Below are 19,712 nucleotides of genomic sequence, written 5' to 3'. Positions count from 1 at the left end.
GTTTGATAGTGTTAATTTGGAAAGCCAAAACTCTAGCGGGTCCACCAGACCCATGAACACTGGCTGAGTAACAAAAATACGAACACCACACAAGGGTTAAATGAAAATGTATTTTTTGCACTCTCTGGGCAACTGACTCAGTGATTCAAATGATTCAAAAAACACGATTCACTTTGGTGAGTGACTCATTGAAACTCAATTCAGTAAAAATAATCAAATTTACCATCACTATTCTAATGTGAAAATGTTGTCTCTTGTTGTTGTCTCTGGCTCTCTTTCTCTCTCTTTCCCTCCGGCTCTGTTTCTGTGCTACTGCGAGTGCAACTACCGCCCCTCCCCCCTCTTCCCAGCGCAAAGCACAAGGCTCGCGTGCGGAGTGAAGCGGAAAAAAAGTGCAAGAGAGAGGTTAAGAGAAAGAAAAAAAAAACAACACGGCTCCGTCGTTCACTTTAAAGAGCCGTGTCTAAGAGCCATTTTGTTCGCGACCGACACATCACTAGTCACTACCCTGCTTTTGCACACCACTTTCTTATATGCGTTTTTCTTATTAACACACAGAGCACACATTGCACACGCAAAGTCAGCTGATCTCATCCGATGCAGATTTGCTCCTTGATCAAGTGACATTTGTCCGGATTTTTGGCACGAGTGGCATCGGATCAGCACCGCAGGTGGATCGCCCGATTTTCATACCCAGCCCAGCTGATATTAACCAGAGTAATTTACTAAAATTATATGCACTCCTGTTATTAAGTCCAGTTCAGTCTGCTAATGCTGATACGAATGTTAATAGGTGTGTTGCTTAAGCCTAATAATTCAAATAACAGGCTTGAAATTTACCCGTTATTGTTTTTTCTCTGTATTATAAATTCTGTCTAAGAAGAAATCTGAGGCTGCTGTTGTGAGAATGAACTACCAAAGCTTTTTCTGAATAAATCAATAAAGATCCATTTATGGAAAGCTGTGATGAAGGCAGTTTTTTTCTTTAATTATATCCAACAATATAACATATTTGACCACTTTTAATTGATTTTTCTAACTTTTTAATTATTAATTATTATCTAATTTCTAGTAAGTGGCCCAGCCCAGGCCCTCCTATATTTTTATGTATGTGGCCCTCAGTGAAAAAAGTTTGGACACCCCTGATCTAAAGACATGAACACATTCAGGAAATCCCTTAAAGCATCATTAACAAGTTTGTGGAATATATTGTGCGAGTGAGTGGCATAACTAGGTACTAGGTACTTGAAGTGACCAAGGGGTGTGTTTTCCATTGGTCAGCTCTGCTTCTTATGACAAATTGCTTCTAATGCCACCAGATGGATAGCTGGTGTAACCAATGTTGCTGTCCGCATATGGAGCTGCCATGGGGGAGGCCATGACTGTCTCATCTGTGGAGGAAAGAGAAGAAACCTTAGTATCAATAAACTCAATAAAAGTGTTAAGTGATGAGAATGTGTTGAGCTCCAACTAGTATGCTAAAGAGCTCAGAGTCTTGGCTTACTTGAAGTAGGAAATTATTGAGATGCCTTGGGGAATGGCCAAAAGTGTGACTGGTTCAAGGTAGGTTGTAGAAGCCAAAGAAGAGTGGGCAGACAGAAGAGTTTGACAGAGGTCCGAGGGAGCAAGAAGGCGTCGAGCAGGCAGGTGAGTATAAAAAGGATTCATGGGAGCCACCAGAAAGCGCGTAGGCAGGTGAGCATGGAAATACTCACCTCTCTACTTGCCAAAAGAATAAGAAGTTAGCACATGAGGGAAGAGCACAAATAGCCGACCTGTTTATCACACTAAGCTGATAATCTGATCACATCTGAATGGCAACGCTGTTCCTTTTGAACTGTGGCTGATGGATCGCAGGTGGTCTGCTCAGAAACCAGAAAGACTCTACTCCACAGTGGCAGAGTATCTCTGCTGCACATCTCAACAGTAAAGGAAAAAACATTTACAGACCAGTGGCTGATTATGAGACATGGGTATGTACACATCCGAGTCATTTTCTTGAGGTTGTTCACTCAGAACAGAAGTAGATAGCCTGGAGGATCTTTAAGTGAGAGGTATACCATTTTAGAGTTAACATCAATTTGAAATTACTGAGAGAGATGTTACACTTTATTGAATGGAATTCCTGACTGGGTAAACATTTCTGTAAAGACAGAAATGGAGCCCATAGTGATTTGTTAAAGGATATAAAAGCCGTACATTCTTTACAATAATTTCACCCCACACCACATATGTTTTCAGTTTTAGTATTTTCATGTATTTAGTATTTGATTTTCTTTGGCCATTTTATTATATTTTATATTTATATATTTATGGGAAAAAATATATTATGCAATGTACCTAATGGTTTAATGGTTAATGGTTTAATTATTTATATAGCACATTTAATTACAACAGGAGCGTTGACCAAAGTGCTGTACAAGAATACAACATACATAATAAAAAAACTGTACAGCAATACAACATACCTAATAAAATAACAAATAACTCTCATGCTGTATTAAAAGCCAATAAATAAAAATGCGTTTTAAGATAAGATTTAAAAAGATTGACAGTGGGAGCCTGTCTGATGTATAGGGGTAAATTATTCCACAGCTTAGGCGCTACGACTGCAAATGCTCGATCACCTCTATGAACCAGCCTCAACCTTGATACAGCTAAAAGCAAAAGATCACTTGATCTAAGAGATCTAAAGGGGGTATAAGTCTGCAAGACGTCAGACAAATACACGGGAGGATGTCCATTCAGGGCTTTGTAGGTCAACAATAAATTTTTAAAGTTAATTCTGAAGCGGACAGGGAGCCAATGAAGAGAGGCGAGCACTGGGGAAATGTGTTCACATCCTTTAGTACGTGTCAGAAGACGAGCTGCAGCATTCTGGACCAACTGCAGCCTTGCCAGGCAGGTCTGACTACAGTATAAGGAGTTACAGTAGTCCAGCTGGGATATAATAAAAGCATGAATCGCCCGTTCTAAGTTTTTAAAAGATGAAAATGATCTCACCTTAGATAAAAGCCTCAGTTTGAAGAAGGACCGCTGTACGACTGAGCTAATTTTTTTTTCAAAGGTGAAATTGCTGTCAAATATAACCCCCAAATGTTTTGGCATGCGATTTGATAAAATTTGTGTGAGCTGTTACTCACATAACACTGAACTGTATTAGAAAGAAAATATGAACAGGGAACTGTTAACAAGTCCGAATCATAACGCGCAGTGTTGCCTGTAGTGTCTTTTGATTGATTGTCTGTTTTTTAACTCTGTGAAAAAGAAAAAGAAAGTATTGAAATAGGAAATAACCTTTATTTGGCACAAGTGTACTGAGTGCCTTCAAGGACACACTCAGTACACTTAGTGCCTGGAAGAATGCCCAGGTTGCAAAAAAAAAGGTAATATATGCTCGTTAAAGTACACACACTCATAACTGTTCTTGTGAGAAGCCCATAGAAGGAAAAATGGTATTGTGTGACAGTTTTAAGGCAAAGGAGGGTGGAAGTGATAAAATGTAATAAAAAGCTCACTGGTACCTTCCCCCTTTGAGCACTTGCATGAAACCTTGTATTTGGTGCTTTTGCTCCCTTGCAAGAATTTTTATTCAGTTTACTTCTGAGATATATCTACATATGTATTCATATGTATTATTCTTGAAGGTTTTTGAAATACTATTTATAATAAATGAACATTGTAAAATAAAATGTATATTGTAATCAATAATCGCATTGGGAGGAGGCCCCGGGGCAGACCCAGGACACGCTGGAGAGATTATATCTCTCGGCCTGGGAATGCCTTGGTGTTCCCCTGGATAAGCTGGAGGAGGTCCCAGGACACACTGGAAAGATTATATCTCTCGGCTGGCCTGGGAGCGCCTGGGTGTTCCCCCAGATAAGCTGGAGGAGGTGGCTGGGGAGAGGGAGGTCTGGGCCTCTCTGCTTAGGCTGCTGCCCCCGCGACCCAGCCTCGGATAAAGCGGATGAAGATGGATGGGTGCATTGATATTTTTACCACTAGCTGTTGGATTTTACTTTTTTTTTTTTTTTCCTGTTCACCCGTTTAATCAGTGACTGACAAGATAATAAATGGAAACAGGCAACTTTGTATTTTGCTGCCCTGATTCATGTTTATTACACAGAAATTTCCATACATGTTTCCTTTTAATAAGCCAGAACATTGAACACTATATTTAATCTATTATTATTTTTAAGAAAAGTTGAATGCTGGAAACCCAAGTTAGGATTATATAAAGAATTATCAAATGGTAAAACTATAATATTATGCTAAAACATCAGCCAAAATTAACTTACTATTGAATAATGAGATTATTACCAGCTCCCTATTACCAACTCCTTTTTCTGGTAACTGAGTAGTAGTAGTAACTTGGAAATTTCCAAATTATTACCTTATTATTGCCCCCTTGGTATTCCACTACTACCATATTATTACTGAGCTGTAATAGAGTGCTATCCAATCATCTGAAAACAAAAAAAAATCCCAAAAGATGGGTACACATTTCAAAATAATAATGTAAATCTACTTTTAATATCACAAATTGCAAGCAATCACAAACAAGGCCCAGAAGAACTCTACCTCCATCCTTTCTTTTTTAGGATACTTCCCAAGACAGCTTCAGCTCTTGGAAAAGAATTAATGAAAGAGAGAGAGAGAGATTTTTTAAAGTGTGGCTATTAAAAAAACTCAATTAAATTAATAAATGTTATACACCAAAAAGTTATTCTTTAGCCCTATGACATCCAGCTAGGCTCCAGTCCCCCTGTGACCTTGAATTAATCCTAACCCTTAAGGAAATGAATGAACTGATGGATCAGTAGTTCAAACCTACAGTTACTGTCTTGCAAAGTTAGTTGTTCTGTCTCATATCTCTAAAATAACTAGGCAGCATCCAATGCAATACAACTACTTGGATGCATGTATGTAACTTTGCATAAACAAAACATTTGTCCAGTCACTTTTTATTCAAACAAATTGAAATATAGTAATACTTACTTTCCAGAGTTATAGACTTCAGCTGTGTCAAACAAGTTGATTCCATTCTCGTATGCTATTGTCATGAGTTCTTCTGCCACCTTCAGAAGAGAAACATAATAACTATAAAGATAAGCAGCTGCTGCACAATTATATTTAGGAACATTTTTACCTTAGTCAACGTTTGATAAATATTAGCTTACACTACATAATCCCTTGCTTAAAAATGATGACTTACATTATTTGAAAGAAAAAATAATAATAAACGAAAATGTATTAGATTACTACCACCATATTTTGCAAGTTTGCAACTGTAGCAAACCTATTAGTGCCTTTTTCAGAAGATTGAAGAACAATCTGAAAACAGATTGTAAAGTTAACTCATTTAAAAATCAGTTCAGCTTTGGTGTGTCTATTGTAATTTCTGTACTATTTATCAGCCTTATTGTGAGGTATTAGTATCTCTCTTGGTTCCTAGTACACCCTCTCTATGAAAAACAAAAGAACCTCAAGTACCTCCTAAAACAGTTTTTCGGATGCTTCAGAAAAAGCTTCTCTCTGTGCTATGTTTACTAGGCTCCTGCTAACCACAAGTTTATCCTCCAAAGAATTATTCCTCAGCCAACTCCTACTTTGGATTCGGGAGACAGACACTGAATTGGGTGACCCTGAATCCTCCCTTAGTTATGCTGCAGTAAGCCTAGGCTGCTGCGGGGTTACCAGGATGGACTGAGCAGTTATTTACCAACTGTTAATTTGAATTTAATCATTAGCTATTATTAATCTGTGTCTCTCTTCCACAGTGTATCTTTTCTCTTGTCTCCTCAGATTGTTAGGATTTTTCTCTGTATTATTTCAAATCAAATCAAATCACTTTTATTGTCACATCACATGTGCAGGTACATTGGGTACAGTACATGTGAGTAAAATTCTTGTGTGCGAGCTTCACAAGCAACAGAGTTGTGCAAAATACAATAACGTAAACAAGCAAAATACAAGAATGGCTAAATCTGAAACTAATAAATATATATGTACAATATATAATAGTATATGCATTTCTGGATGTGTATACTAAATTTTTTTCTACGTGTGTGTGTGTGTGTGTGTATACACATATTTTACAAATTAAATAGAGTAAACAATAAAATAAAAAATATAAAAATATACAGAGTTGAGACATGTGCAAAACAGTGGCATTACTGTACAGTATGGAGTGCATAATGTTGAAGTTCTAGTAGTGAAGGTGAGGTGTCTATGACGTGTTCAGCAGTCTGATGGCCTGGTGGAAGAAGCTGTCTCTCAGTCTGCTGGTTCGGGACCAGATGCTGCAGAACCTCCTTCCTGAGGGAAGTAGTCTGAACAGTTTATGGCTGGGGTGACTGGAGTCCTTGATGATCCTCCCCGCTTTCCTCAGGCAGCGCTTCCTGTAGATGTCTTGGAGGGAGGGAAGCTCACCTCCAATTATCCGTTCAGAGCACCGCACTACTCGCTGGAGAGCTTTGCAGTTGTAGGCGGTGCTGTTGCCATACCAGGTGGTGATGCATCCAGTGAGGATGCTCTAGATGGCACAGTGATAGAAGGTCCTGAGGATGCGGGGATTCATGCCAAATCTTTTCAGTCTCCTGAGAAAGAAGAGGCGCTGTTGCGCCCTCTTCACTGTTTTGTTTATGCGTACTGTCAGTGCGCCCCAGGGTGGCTGTGGCTACAATGTAGCTTGCCATCACCAGTGTGTGAATGTGTGTGTGAATGGGTGGATGACTGGATATGTAAAGCGCTTTGGGGTCCTTAGGGACTAGTAAAGCGCTATATAAATACAGGCCATTTAATGACCACGTAAGATCCTCAGCCAGATGTACCCCAAGGAACCGGAAGCTGCTCACTCTCTCCACAGCAGCGCTGTTGATGGTGATGGGGGTGTGTACTTCTCTGCACCTCCGGAAGTCCACTATCAACTCCTTTGTCTTTGCGACGTTGAGTGTGAGATGGTTGTCTTGACACCAGTGGGTCAGGGCGCTGACCTCCTCCCTGTAGGCCGTCTCATCACCGTTGGTGATAAGACCCACCACTGTAGTGTCGTCCGCAAACTTCACAATATTTTAGGGTCTTGCAGTGACTGCTGTTCTGATTTGGCACTGTATAAATTAGGTTTGTGCATAGGTTCAATAAGGACACCTATGCATTCATCTGCCTGCTTTCCTGGGTTTTTGATGCTAATTTATTCTTTGCTTCACCATCACTTTCCTGAGTATAAATTTTTCTATGTCAATAAATCATGTTCAGTTCTTCCAAATATTATCTCCAAATTTAATCACTGAACTGAATCTCCAGTGGCGCTACTTTCTTACTTTCTCCAGTACACTTACTTTTGCTTGTGACACTTGTAAACATTATTCCCCTGTGTACGTCACGAAAGAGGGCATGGGCAGGATTTTTGGTTGAGGTGCCATGTTTCTGGGCCAAACAAAGCGCTAGTGAAAGAGGAGCCAAAGGACATGGATAACACCAGCTATGGTTCGTACTTGCTGTGCGGTCGGTTGTAATGTTAGACCGCACAACACCGGCAAGGGAATAAGCTTGAAAAAGGTTTATCTTTTCATTCTTTCCCCACCTGGAAGCAATATGAGGCCGCTCATGTATCAGATGTTACCAAAAGAAGGCGTCTAGTCTGGATAGCAGCTGTGAGACGAGCTGATATCCAGTTCTCTTCCATCTCCAAATATCTGTTGGTGTGCTCCAGAAATTTTCATTCCAGTAAGCTCTACATATGTTCATATCACTCTTTATCCGGTCTTTAAGTCTGACGTCACTAGCCGTGTTTGGGCTCAAATTCCGCTGCAGGTCCAAAAATCAAACGATCACTGTGGCATCACTGAGAGTTGAAAAACGATCTAAAGTCTTTCATTTGTAATAAAATGATCAGCGTTCTGCTCTACCAGGTGTAACAATTGAGTTTATCATCCAGGCATCCATGAAAACTAAACAGAATTCATGACATTTAACGGAGTTAGAAATTAGCAGGAAGTTTTGGAAACAAATTCAAACGTACACCTCTGCTCTCACTTCCAACATAAATGAAGACAGAAAACTAAACAGCAGTGACGTTTGTAGGGTTACTGAAGTTTGGCTAGCTGGTATATAATGATGTGCTACGTGACCGCTAGCAACACAGCTGTGTGAGCATAATATAAACATGCTAACTTTTTTCCACTTGATGAAAGTTAAAGTGAGGATTCTCGGTGGTCAGGAACAAATGTAATCTTATGGCAGAATGCTGTAAACCAGCGGTCCCCAACCTCTTTTGCGCCACGGACCGGTTTATGCTCGACAATATTTTCACGGACCGGCCTTTAAGGTGTCGCGGATAAATACAACAAAATAAAACTAGTACTGGTACCGAAAAAAAGAAAATTTATTCATAACACATGTGAAAAGACCAAGGAAAACAGAGTAAACGATAAAAACGATAACAAAATAACGCTGAAAACCAATAAAAACCCTGAAAACTATACATTTCACACCTGAGCCTCAACTCTCGCGGCCCGGTACCAAACGATTCACGGACCGGTACTGGTCCGAGGCCCAGGGGTTGGGGACCGCTGCTGTAAACCGACCAAACTTCAGCCAGGAGAACAACTGAGATAATTCATCCACAAGGATGAATAGGTTAGTCAATCATATACTGCTGCATGGGCTGGGCTGTAGCTACATCGTAAGGTTTTCAAAACTGAGCTTTAAAATGATTAGCGGTAATAAAAGCCAAGGGAGGCCAACAGTGATCACTGACTGTTTTTAGGAGCTTTTTTAGATTAAATAGAATAAAATACAAAACATTAAACATGTTAACAACACAAAAGCCATATTAAATGCAGACTACTTTAGGCCCAGAAGCAGGATTCCTCACGCCACCACTTAAAGACCGGATAGCCTATTAGTTTTATTTTCGATGCACTCTGAGGTCATAGCAAATTAGAACAAACATCCTAATGAGTAATTTTGCAGAACTATGTTCTATTTATAGAGTTGCTAATTATTTGGCATTATTGCAAGAAAACCAGCCTATGAAATGGATAAAACACATCGTGACTGGGTTCCAGCACTACACAAGGGGCACTCCGAAATCCCTGCTTCAAACATACCACCATGCCAATCAGATTACTTATTTCATGTGAGGGTGAAGAGGTGACCCTTCTGGATAAGATGGTGAAGGTTTGCTGGGTTTTGGTGAACAGTGTGGTAGTAAAACAAGGGAAAAATTAAACTTGCTCTTGTTAAATATTCTTAAGTCTTGTGCTGTATAAATAGCGGTAATTTTTCAAAAGATACAGTAAATTAATTAGTGTTAGTAGTGGGTGATATCATGTATATGCTGTCATGATTTTGTGTAAACATTTTGTCATTTGTAAACTATAAATGACATGGATTCTACATTGTAACTGATGTGATGTTCTATAAAGTGGTTTTAATAAAAATAAAAAAGGCAAAAATTAGTTTGTTTTTTTATTCAACTTTTGAACAGTGGTACTCAGTCAGTACATATTCAGTAAAGGCAAATTATTTACAAGGCAGTGCACTTCAGCCATAAATCTAGACCCCTAGATAAAACATTATGAGTCATTCCCACAACCCACAGCTTTACTGTGTTCCAGCAAAGTATCCAATAGCAATGACAACTCCTCCACAGTAGCAGGTGGGATTTTTCTTTTTTGAGGACGGCTCCTTTTACCTTTCAATATGGATGGTCTGTTTATGTTTTGATCGAGAGCCGTTTTTTGGGCAGCAGAAGAGAAGAAGTCTATCTTATGGCCAACCTCTGGCTGTATCTTGTAGTGATGTGTTGGTCGCGAACGAAACGGCTCTTAGAGCCGGGTCTTTGACGTGAACGACGCGAGCCGGCTCCTAATCGCCAGCCGTGTTTTTTCTTTTTTTTCCTTCTCTCACCCTCTCTCCCGCACTTTTTTCCGTTTCACTCCGCATGCGAGCCTTGTGCATTGTGCTGGGAAGAGAGAGGAGTGGCGGTAGTTACACTCGCAGTAGCACAGGAACAGAGCAGGAGGGAGAGAGAGAAAGAGAGCCAGGGACAACAATGTCGTAATCATCCACAACTATTTTCAGTTGCAGATGATAAAGGATTTAGAAAGTTTATTCATGCATATGACAGAGAATGTGCATCTTCTTTTTGTTTTCATATTTTAATTTATATTTAATTGTGTTGTGGTTTTTTAACTCCGCCATTGCCTGGTCCCAAGTCCAGGATGAGAAAGGAGGAGGGTTGGGCGTGGGGCTAGTAACCCCACATTTTAAAAATAAGCCATGCTACAGAAACTGCAACAACAACAAATACATCCCAACAACTGCCTGGACGGGAAGACTCCTCTTCAGTGGGGCTCATGACGCATGCCGGTGAAAGCCTTCGGGAAGCCAGCTCGCCGACAAGTCTTCTTACGGCCAAGACCAGGATAGGGACCTGGAACATCAGAACCCTGTATGAAAGTGGCAAGTCAGCACAGGTGGCCAGTGAGATGAGAAGATACAGCATCAAGGTTCTCGGACTATGTGAGACCCGATGGAATGGAAGCGGCCAGACCAGACTGTCTTCAGGGGAAACCATAATCTACTCCGGGCACGAGAACGCGGACCACAATCACACCCAAGGAGTTGTGCTACTGTTGGCGCCAGAGGCTACGAGGGTGCTGATGGCATGGGAACCCATCTCACCAAGACTTATGATAGCCAGGTTCAACTCCAAGGGCAGGAAGGATCATCATCATTCAATGCTATTCACCCACTAACGCAGCACAAGCAGAAGAAAAAGAAGATTTTTACAGTTCCTTGCAATCCCTTTTTGACCGGACTCCACGAAGAGACATAAAGATTGTCATGGGCGAATTGAATGCGAAGGTGGGAGGCGACAACATAGACAGAGAACTCATCATGGGCAGACAAGGCATAGGCACCTGCAACGAGAACGGAGAGCTGTTAACAGACTTCTGTTGCTTCAATGACCTAGTCATAGGTGGCACCATCTACCCACACAGGAAGATCCATAAGACCACTTGGACTTCACCAGATGGGAATACTGACAACCAGATCGACCACTACACCATCGACGGCAAGTGGAGACGAAGTATGCTGGAAGTCAGAGTAAGGCGTGGCGCAGATGCAGCCTCACACCATCAGCTGCTAGTGGCAACACTGAAGACCAAGCTGAGATCCATCTGTGACTCTTCAGGAAGACCACACCATAAGTTCAACATACAGTTTTTGAAAGACGTCAAGAAAGCAAAAGAGTTCAACTGGGAAGTCAGGAACAGTTTCGAGGCATTGGGGGACAAAGAGACAATAGAGAACCACACCTGATTGTCATGGACTGGATCATGAGAAGAACCCACAGAGGGCAGCAACACCGGTATCCAGTGGACCCTCACCAAACAGCTGGAGGACCTGGATTTTGCAGACAACATCAATCTTCTGTCCCATAAGCAGCAACATGCACAGTACAAGCTTACCCGGCTCGCTGAAGAGGCAGAAAAGATCTTCAGGATCAATGTCAGAAAAACGATGGTGATGCGGTTGAACAACCGACAAGAATATCCACTGCAACTACAGGGAGAAGGCTTGGTGGAAACCAACCGCTTTGTCTACCTAGGAAGCATAGTCAACAGCGACGCAGATGAAGACGTTAGGAGCCGGAACAACAAAGCAAAGCTTGCATTCAACACCCTGCGACCCATCCGGAACTCCAAAGCCTTATCTCAGCACAGCAAGATCTGCATCTTCAACAGCAATGTGAAAGCAGTCCTTCTGTTTGGGTCCGAGACGTGGCGGGTGACCAAGACCCCTACCAGCATTTTCATCAACAAGTGCTTGCGACTCATCCTCAACATCAGATGGCATGAGAACACAAAACACAGGTCTGTGTTTGAGAAGATCTCAAACACAGACCTGTGGAAGAGAACCAGCCAGTCGGTCAAGACATCAAGAAGAGAAAATGGGGCTGGTTGGCCACACACTTCGAACACCACTCGACAACGTTGCAAGGCAAGCACTGGACTGGAACCCACAAGGGAAAAGGAAAGTGGGGAGACCCAAACAGACGTGGAGAAGATTTGTCGAGAGCGAAGTGAAGGTCGTCGGAGTGACATGGACCCAGCTAAAGAGAGCAGCCCAGAACAGAGTCCGTTGGCGTGGTGTTGTTGCGGACCTATGCTCCCCCAGGGGTCAACAGGAAAATTGATTGTGTTGTGGTTTGCAGTGTTTTGTGTTGTTTCACTTTAAATTTGTTTAAAAGGAAAGAGCTGAAAATTTAAATAGTTAAAAGTTGAAATGTGAATAGTTGGTTTTTGTATTATATGATTTATTTATTACATTTTATGTGGAGTGAATAGTATAGTATATTTACGGTGGCTCCTAGAGACAAAGCACTTACAAACTTCAAAACACGTACGAACTCTGAAGCACGTACAAACCCTGAAGCGCATACAAATTCCAAAACACGTAAAAAGTCCATAGCACGTACAAACGCCAAAGCACGTACAAACTCCAAAACACGTAAAAACTCAGAAACACGAAAAAACTCAGAAGTACATAAAAACTCAGAAGAACGTAAAAACTCCAAAAAACGTACAAAAGACAAAAGAAGTGCTCCAGAATGCTACACGCAGTGTTGAGCTTTTGTTACTTAGTGGCTACACAAGCCAGCAAGTACCAACGACTGGATTTGGTGTGTGTTAGTAACAGGTAAATTAACATTTTTTTTAATTATTTGATGATATACATGTAATACACATATGCTTTCAATTGTGTAATTTAAGTGATCTAGGTAGCTCTGTTTTGGAAGTTCAGTTAACGCTAGAAATGTGTTTTAGAGTTTGTACGTGCTTTGGAATTTTTACGTGCTTTTTGGAGTTTGTACGTGTTTTGTCTCTAGGGGCCACCGCATAAATTTATATATAAACATATATAAATAAAACTACTTTTTTTACATTAGTAATTCTTTTTGTGCATAATTTTATATTATTGTTAATAATAAATTTATTAAAGCAACAAAACAACCTGAAGAGCCGGTTCAAAGCCGAAAGAGCCGGCTCTTTTTAGTGAGCCTAGCTGAAAGAGCTGGTTCTCTAAAAAGAGCCGGAAATCCCATCACTAGTATCTTGGTCATGTTACCAGGCAAAACCTTTAACCATTGAGAATAACTAAATCCTTCAGGACACATCAGTGCACTGAACTCACTATGGCTACGTTCACACTGCATGTCTTAATGCTCAATTCTGATTTTTGATCAAATCCAATTTTTTTTTCTGCTTGTTCACACTACAAATAAAATGTGACAGAAAACGCGCTCCTGTGTGAACCCTCAAACCGGCCTGCATGCACACAAGCAGACGTCACACACAACACGCTCTGTTCAGACCCAGACCAAACAGTATTGTTTGACTGATGGACCTTAATATAAAGACTTGCTTTGGACTTTACGTCCCCCAGTTTTGCTTTAAGTTATTTTGTTATTTACATATTGCCTAATAATTAACCTTATTGCCCTGTTAGAGAGTCGAGCGGGGGTTCAAAGGATAGTTGCAGATTTCTGTCAGAATCTGCAGATTATACAGTATAAATAAAACGTTCACGTTGCCTTCCCAACAATTTCACTAACATCTACACGGGATGGACCGGAAGAGTTTGCGATGTCTTCTCGGGCACTTCTCCGGTGCTGATAATTGGCGTCTGTTTTGTGTCAGTGATGTAAAAGACGGATTTAATGCGACATGACCATTCAAACAGCAGTCGCTTTCTAAAACATCAGATATGTATCGGATTCAGTACCACATACGAAAGTGACCCAGATCGGATTTGTGCTGTCAGGAGAAAATTGTATATAGTGTGATCAGCTTCATGAAATGTGTTCTTTTATTGATCATTAAGCAAATGTCTACGTGACTTTTGACATGAACTCTTGTGTGATAAACAACTAACAGCTTCCTCTTTCTGTAAGAACATGCAGACTTAGAAAAGGGGAGCTTCAGCTCTGAGTTCTTAGAATAACTCTGTTATCTTTGTGCACACCGACACAAGCTTGTATAAATAAAGAACGCAGACGGTGATACAGCGCGAGTCCGTGAGTGCCTCTTGCAAGGAAGAGTGCTCTGTGACCGTCCTCGCGAGTAAAAGACAACTGCAGTATTTGTGTTTTCTAACTCAGGTGTCTCAGCTGAAGAACTGCGGGGTGATTTCTAGAAATCCCGCCATGTGCTTTTCACACTGTCATACCATGATTGGATATGGGTCGCATAGGGTCAAAAAAGTCGGATTTGATGCGCTTTCGTGTGCAGTGTGAACGTAGCAGAGCCTCCACATGTTCTCACTGTAATTTGTCCCTCATGAATGAATTTATGCCTGCACCAATTTGAATGTTCGGGGGAAAAACGCATTTTACTCGCAGTACTCGAGCTGACTTACCTTTGTTTGAATGACGACGTACTCACAAATCTTCTACCCAATCTTTGGTGAATTGGATGTGTCCCTCCAGAGATTTATAATTGCAAAACTGGTTCACCTTTTACGCGCTGACTCCACAGACAAGGTACGAAAATATATCAGGCTACATCAATAGTGGAAGGTCTTCAGGGTTTCTATTCCACTGCTTTATTTCATGTGGATCCACATTTCCAATTCAATTCAATTCAATTTTATTTACATAGCGCCAAATCACAACATAAGTCGCCTCAAGGCGCTTCATAGATACAGAGAAAAACCCAACAATCATATGACCCCCTATGAGCAAGCACTTTGGCAACAGTGGGAAGGAAAAACTCCCTTTTAACAGGAAGAAACCTCCGGCAGAACCAGGCTCAGGGAGGGGCGGCCATCTGTTGGGGTGAGAGAAGGAAGACAGGATAAAAGACATGCTGTGGAAGAGAGACAGAGGTTAATAACAGATATGATTCAATGCAGAGAGGTCTGTTAATACATAGTGAGCGAGAATGCACGCTATTTTCTGCAAGTACCATCTCTTTGCATCCAGACGCAATCTGTCTCTGTACCGTCCTTTTTCTTTTAAACTGCTTTTAAGCATGTTTCTCGCAACCGTCCTTCCAACACAGTGTGTTTGTTTTGATTTGTGGCCCCTATATATGGCGCCGTGCTCCCACAATACATTACGTCAACTCCAAAGCCCTATCGTTGAGTCACTTCCGGTATTTCAGACAATCCCTTTCCATCAAGAGCCACTTGTTAATTTGTTGCGGACTTGTTAATTTGTTGTGGACTTGTTAAAGTGTTTTCTGAAATGTTACTTTTTTGTCAATTTTTTTATTTGTTTTTTTTTTAATGTAAAAGTGTTTTCGGGAAATTTTATTTTGTTGTTGATGTTGTACATGTCATTTGCACCTCCCAGCAATCGTAGAAATTTAACCAGAGTGAGAAAACACATATACATAGCCACAATTTGATTCCAGCCAGTTGATATTTCACATTTGCACTGCAAATCTTGACCTAAATTACAAGTCAGTTTTTCTGACAGTTACTTTAACTTTAAATAAGAAAACACCCGATGCCACTACGGACACAAGTCGTAACTATGGCTAAATGCAAAGGTTTTGACCCAGCATATATAACTTGCTGAAGCTGACTAGGTGGTAATATGAGCTTTTTATATTAAGTGCTGCTAGTTTTGTCCAAGCATACACCTGACTGTAGCCAAAGTAAGATATTTAAGATATTTTTCATACTTTCCTCAGCCTTTCTGACTTGCAGTCATGCACTTTTTGTACATATACTCTGCTCAGAACAAGTACAGGAATAATTAGAAAACATTTCAGATTTCAATGAGAAAACAATCATGCTGAATATCCCAGCTGTCTATTTTCGTTTCAAATTATGAAAATGATTCATTAAACGTTTGTCGTTGTTACAGTAAAATATATAAGTTTTTTCTACTTTGGATTTTTAAGCAAGCACTTGATGACAATGAGAAGGAAAAACTCCCTTTTAACAGAAAGGAGCAAGTCTCTGGTAAGGGCAGGCATTTGACTCAACCAGCTGGGGGTAACGAAGAGTGATAGAATAAAAGAATAAGCACCACAGTCATATTAACTGTCAGAATTCTTGGACGAGGATGAGGAGTAGTGATAATCTTGTACTCAAAATTAATAATCAACCATAGAACCAGACAGAGTTTTAGCTCATTTCAAAGCCTGACTCTTAGCCTTGTCCACCTTAATTGGAAAACTAAAAAAAATAATTTTATTTGTCATTATTGTCTCACAATCTCTGATAGGAATATTGTTTTGGTTTTGTTAGCTTTTATTTTAAAGTCCACTAACCAGTCTCGCTTTTGAGCTCAACTTCCTGAAGGCCAGATTCATGGAGTGTTTGCATGTCCATAGGCTAATTATGTTCATCTGAAGGGAATTCCCTAATTGTCCACCTTCAGTGGGGTAAACCATTGAGGGTTTGAGAGCTGAGGGTGGGAGAGGACTGAATGTTTACTTTGATTTAATTTAGTTTGTTTGTATATTATTTAATTGCCATTAGTTTTGTAGTCAGATTTATGTGTAGTGTATTAAAATGACAGCAGTATTTCACTGTATATGCTTATTTGTAGGTGGAGTGTTGAGGCGGATCTCTTAATTTTGTTGGTGGCATGGTCTGTGTCTATTTAAGGAAGATTTAAGCTTGATAAGGGGATTTGACAAGGTTGACATAAGCTGTGGCTAACGTTAAGATGTACCACTGGTGTGATTGTTGAACCTTTTTCTACTTAAAAGAATTATATTCAGAGCCCTGAAAAACTGCTGAAGTCTGTTGATGCCTTTTTTCCATCATCTGTTGCCTTTCATGACCACCAGTATTCCATCCTGTCTGAGGGTTTATTAACAACGGACCTCTACAACATCTAACAATTCATCATTGATTGAAGAAAATAAGAAAAACGCTTGGTTTATTTACAGCACTGTAGCCAAGCTGTCAAAGAGTCAGAGCCTGGTTAGCCAAGCATTCTTTTAAACTTTTCTAGTAATGACTTCATGATTTTTTTAAATGAAATTTTAACCAGAAGAAAAAAGAAAGTTATTCATAACTAACAAAAGTTGATTCTGTTCATCTGGACGTAGCGTTCTCAGTGGGAGAAACATTTTGTCACTCATCCAAGTGACTTCTTCAGTCTCAGCTGACTGCAGGTTTCCCCAGTCTTACAAAGAGTACATTTGCATAATGACTGAAACCAGCCCACTGAAGGAACAATGGGCTGGGAGGTCACCTTCATCAAAATTATGCAAATTCTCATGACCATTGATCAACAACCACTGATCAAGGCCCACTGATCAATGGCTATGAGTACCACTCACAGAGAGTTGGGGAATGGTTGCAATCACAGCATTGTAAAATGGGGAAGGATTTACCCTTAGTCCTCCTCGATTCAGAGATGGTCGTTCCCTTTTCATGTAAATGGCCTCCTTGACTCCGCGTTCAAACCAGCGTTCCTCCCTGTCCAGGATGTGTATGTCCTCATCAGAGTGTCCACTGGCCTGTATATGTAAATTCACTATCTTGGCCCATGTCCTCATTTTAGGTTTGACAGCGTTTTAGTAGGTAAAGGAGAATGCTTGGAAATGAATTGAGCTTCGATAGGGGGAAGGCCTCGAAGGGGACTGGCAACAGCTACCGGGCCTTGCAGATCCCCATGTAATAAATAGAAGTGAAGAACTTAAAGAATTGAGAACAAGGAGGGAAGGAGGGTGGGGCACATAAACAAGAATGAGCAGCTTGCAGAACTGGGGGAACCTACATAGATAACAACAGGAAGGAGCGTGTTTGGAGGCGTAGTCCCGCTCCTGAAATTCCGATATGTAATCTCCAATTCACTAGCTGGGCCCACGTCCTCATTTTAGGTTTGACAGCGTTTTAGTAGGTAAAGGTGAATGCCTGGACATGAATTGAGCTGCGGTTTGGGGAAGGCATCGAAGGGGACTGGCGACGGTTCCCGGGCATGGCAGATCCCCTAAGAAGGCATCCCCTAAAAGCAGTAATAACAGTGCAATACGAAGATCGAAGATGTCAGCGGAATAATTTGATTTTTGATTCGACATATTTATACAGCACCAAGCCACAGTGACAGACGCCTCGAGACCCTACAATGATGTCTTGAGGAAACAATCATATGACCCCCTATGAGTAAGCACTTTGGAGACAGTGGGAAGGAAAACCTCCCTTTTAACAGGAAGAAGCCTACAGCAGAACCAGGCTCAGGGACTGAATGAACAGAAGTGACAGCAGCAGCTTGGGAAGAATTGATGAATTGAAAGACTGATTAGAGGAAAATAATCTCTATAATAATAACCCCCAAAAATTGTTCAAGAGCATAGTGTGAGCCGACTGGACTTTGTGGGAGATGATAAGCCGTTTAGACGCGTTTCGACTTAGAGAGCCGTCTTGAATGATTGTGTCGAGGGTGGATGCCTGATGATGCTAGTGAAAGCACATGAGAAGTGAAGGGACGCAATGAAGAATTATGCACATGGCGAAGTTTGGATGCCTTAAAAGGAGCGATAGAGGACAGAACCTGGCATCCCGGTGCCACGAAGGTTCGCCAGTGCTTTGCGAAGTCAGGCAAGATGGCAGCGAAACTGGCATCTCGGTGCTGGAGCAGTTTGCTGCTACATCTTGTGGAAGACTGGACGAAACAGAGAAATTGGCATTCTGGAGAGAGGATTTTTTTTTTTTGCTCAAGTGATTGATGGCAGAAGCTGCCAATCCAGTACCAGAAGGGTAAGCTGCTTAGGGAATGGAACCTGGCATCTCGGGGCAAAGAGCTTTTTCTGCATTGCAAATGGGGAATAGAGACATGGAACCTGCCATTTTGGGGCCGAAAGGAACGTCTGCTGCTTAGCATGTGAGGGGTAGATGCAGAGAAGCTGGCATCCCAGCGGTAGAAGGATTCACTGCTGCGTTGCTGTGATAAATGCAGAGAAACTGGCAACGTGGTATATTAGAAAGTGTGCTGCTGTATTTGCGAATGAGGGATAAAGAAGAACCAGGCATCTCGGTGCCAAGCTTGATGTTGCATTCGTAAAGGAGGGACAGAGGAAGAGAAGCTGGCATCCCGGTGCCAGAGGGCTTTACTACTGCTTTGCAATAATGGATGCAGAGAAACTGGCAACGTGGTGGAAGAAGTTTGCTGCTGCGATTAAGAATGATGGATATAGAAAGAACTTGTCTCTGCTGCTTTAGCCATGATGAATGGACAGGAACTGGCAACTCAGGGGTAAGAAGCTTGTTGCTATGATTTGCACATGGCAGATATGGCAAGAACCTGACACCATGGTGCTAGAAGGGTTTGCTGCTGCTTGCAATTATAGATGCAGAGAAACTGGCAGTTCAGTAGTAGGGAAGCTAGATGCTGCATGCAAATGAGGGATGAAGGAAAACCTGGCAACCTGGTGCTTTTTTGTTTATTTATTTTGTGGAGCAGGGAAATTATTTTACTGCTATTGTTATATAATTATCATCATTACCATTGTATTAATAATATAATTTACAGTATTGATATTGCATTCGGAGGTTTAAACAGTGTGTGTCTTTCAGAAAGACTAAGTTGCAGGAGTTGACAGGAAGTTGCAGAGAGTTTGCAGAAGTGAAAGCAGAGTTTAAGTTATTCTGAGGAGCAGGTTAGACGAGGCTATTTGAATTATTAGGTTATTCAAATTGTCTGTTATACTTTTATATTCTTTTATTAAGCT

At 41.0% G+C, this 19,712-nt stretch overlaps 1 protein-coding gene across 1 annotated transcript in view; it reads right to left on the bottom strand.

Annotated features, from left to right (window-relative positions):
• The window catches only part of LOC102193830 (voltage-gated potassium channel subunit beta-2-like), a 247,326-nt gene that overhangs the window by 172,790 nt on the left and 54,824 nt on the right, over window positions 1-19,712 (bottom strand). The window contains exons 4-5 of the mRNA XM_013915919.1: window positions 4,999-5,078; window positions 4,582-4,626 (exon numbers count right to left, since the gene is read on the bottom strand). Coding sequence (XP_013771373.1) covers window positions 4,582-4,626; window positions 4,999-5,078 — 125 coding nt within the window. The remainder of the gene's footprint in view (window positions 1-4,581; window positions 4,627-4,998; window positions 5,079-19,712) is intronic.

The sequence above is a fragment of the Pundamilia nyererei genome, unplaced genomic scaffold (genome assembly GCF_000239375.1).
Source record: "Pundamilia nyererei isolate P.nyererei 1_Seehausen unplaced genomic scaffold, PunNye1.0 scaffold00396, whole genome shotgun sequence".
NCBI lineage: Eukaryota > Metazoa > Chordata > Actinopteri > Cichliformes > Cichlidae > Pundamilia > Pundamilia nyererei.
Note: the sequence above shows the minus strand (reverse complement) of the source record. Positions and strands in the feature narration are given on the sequence as shown.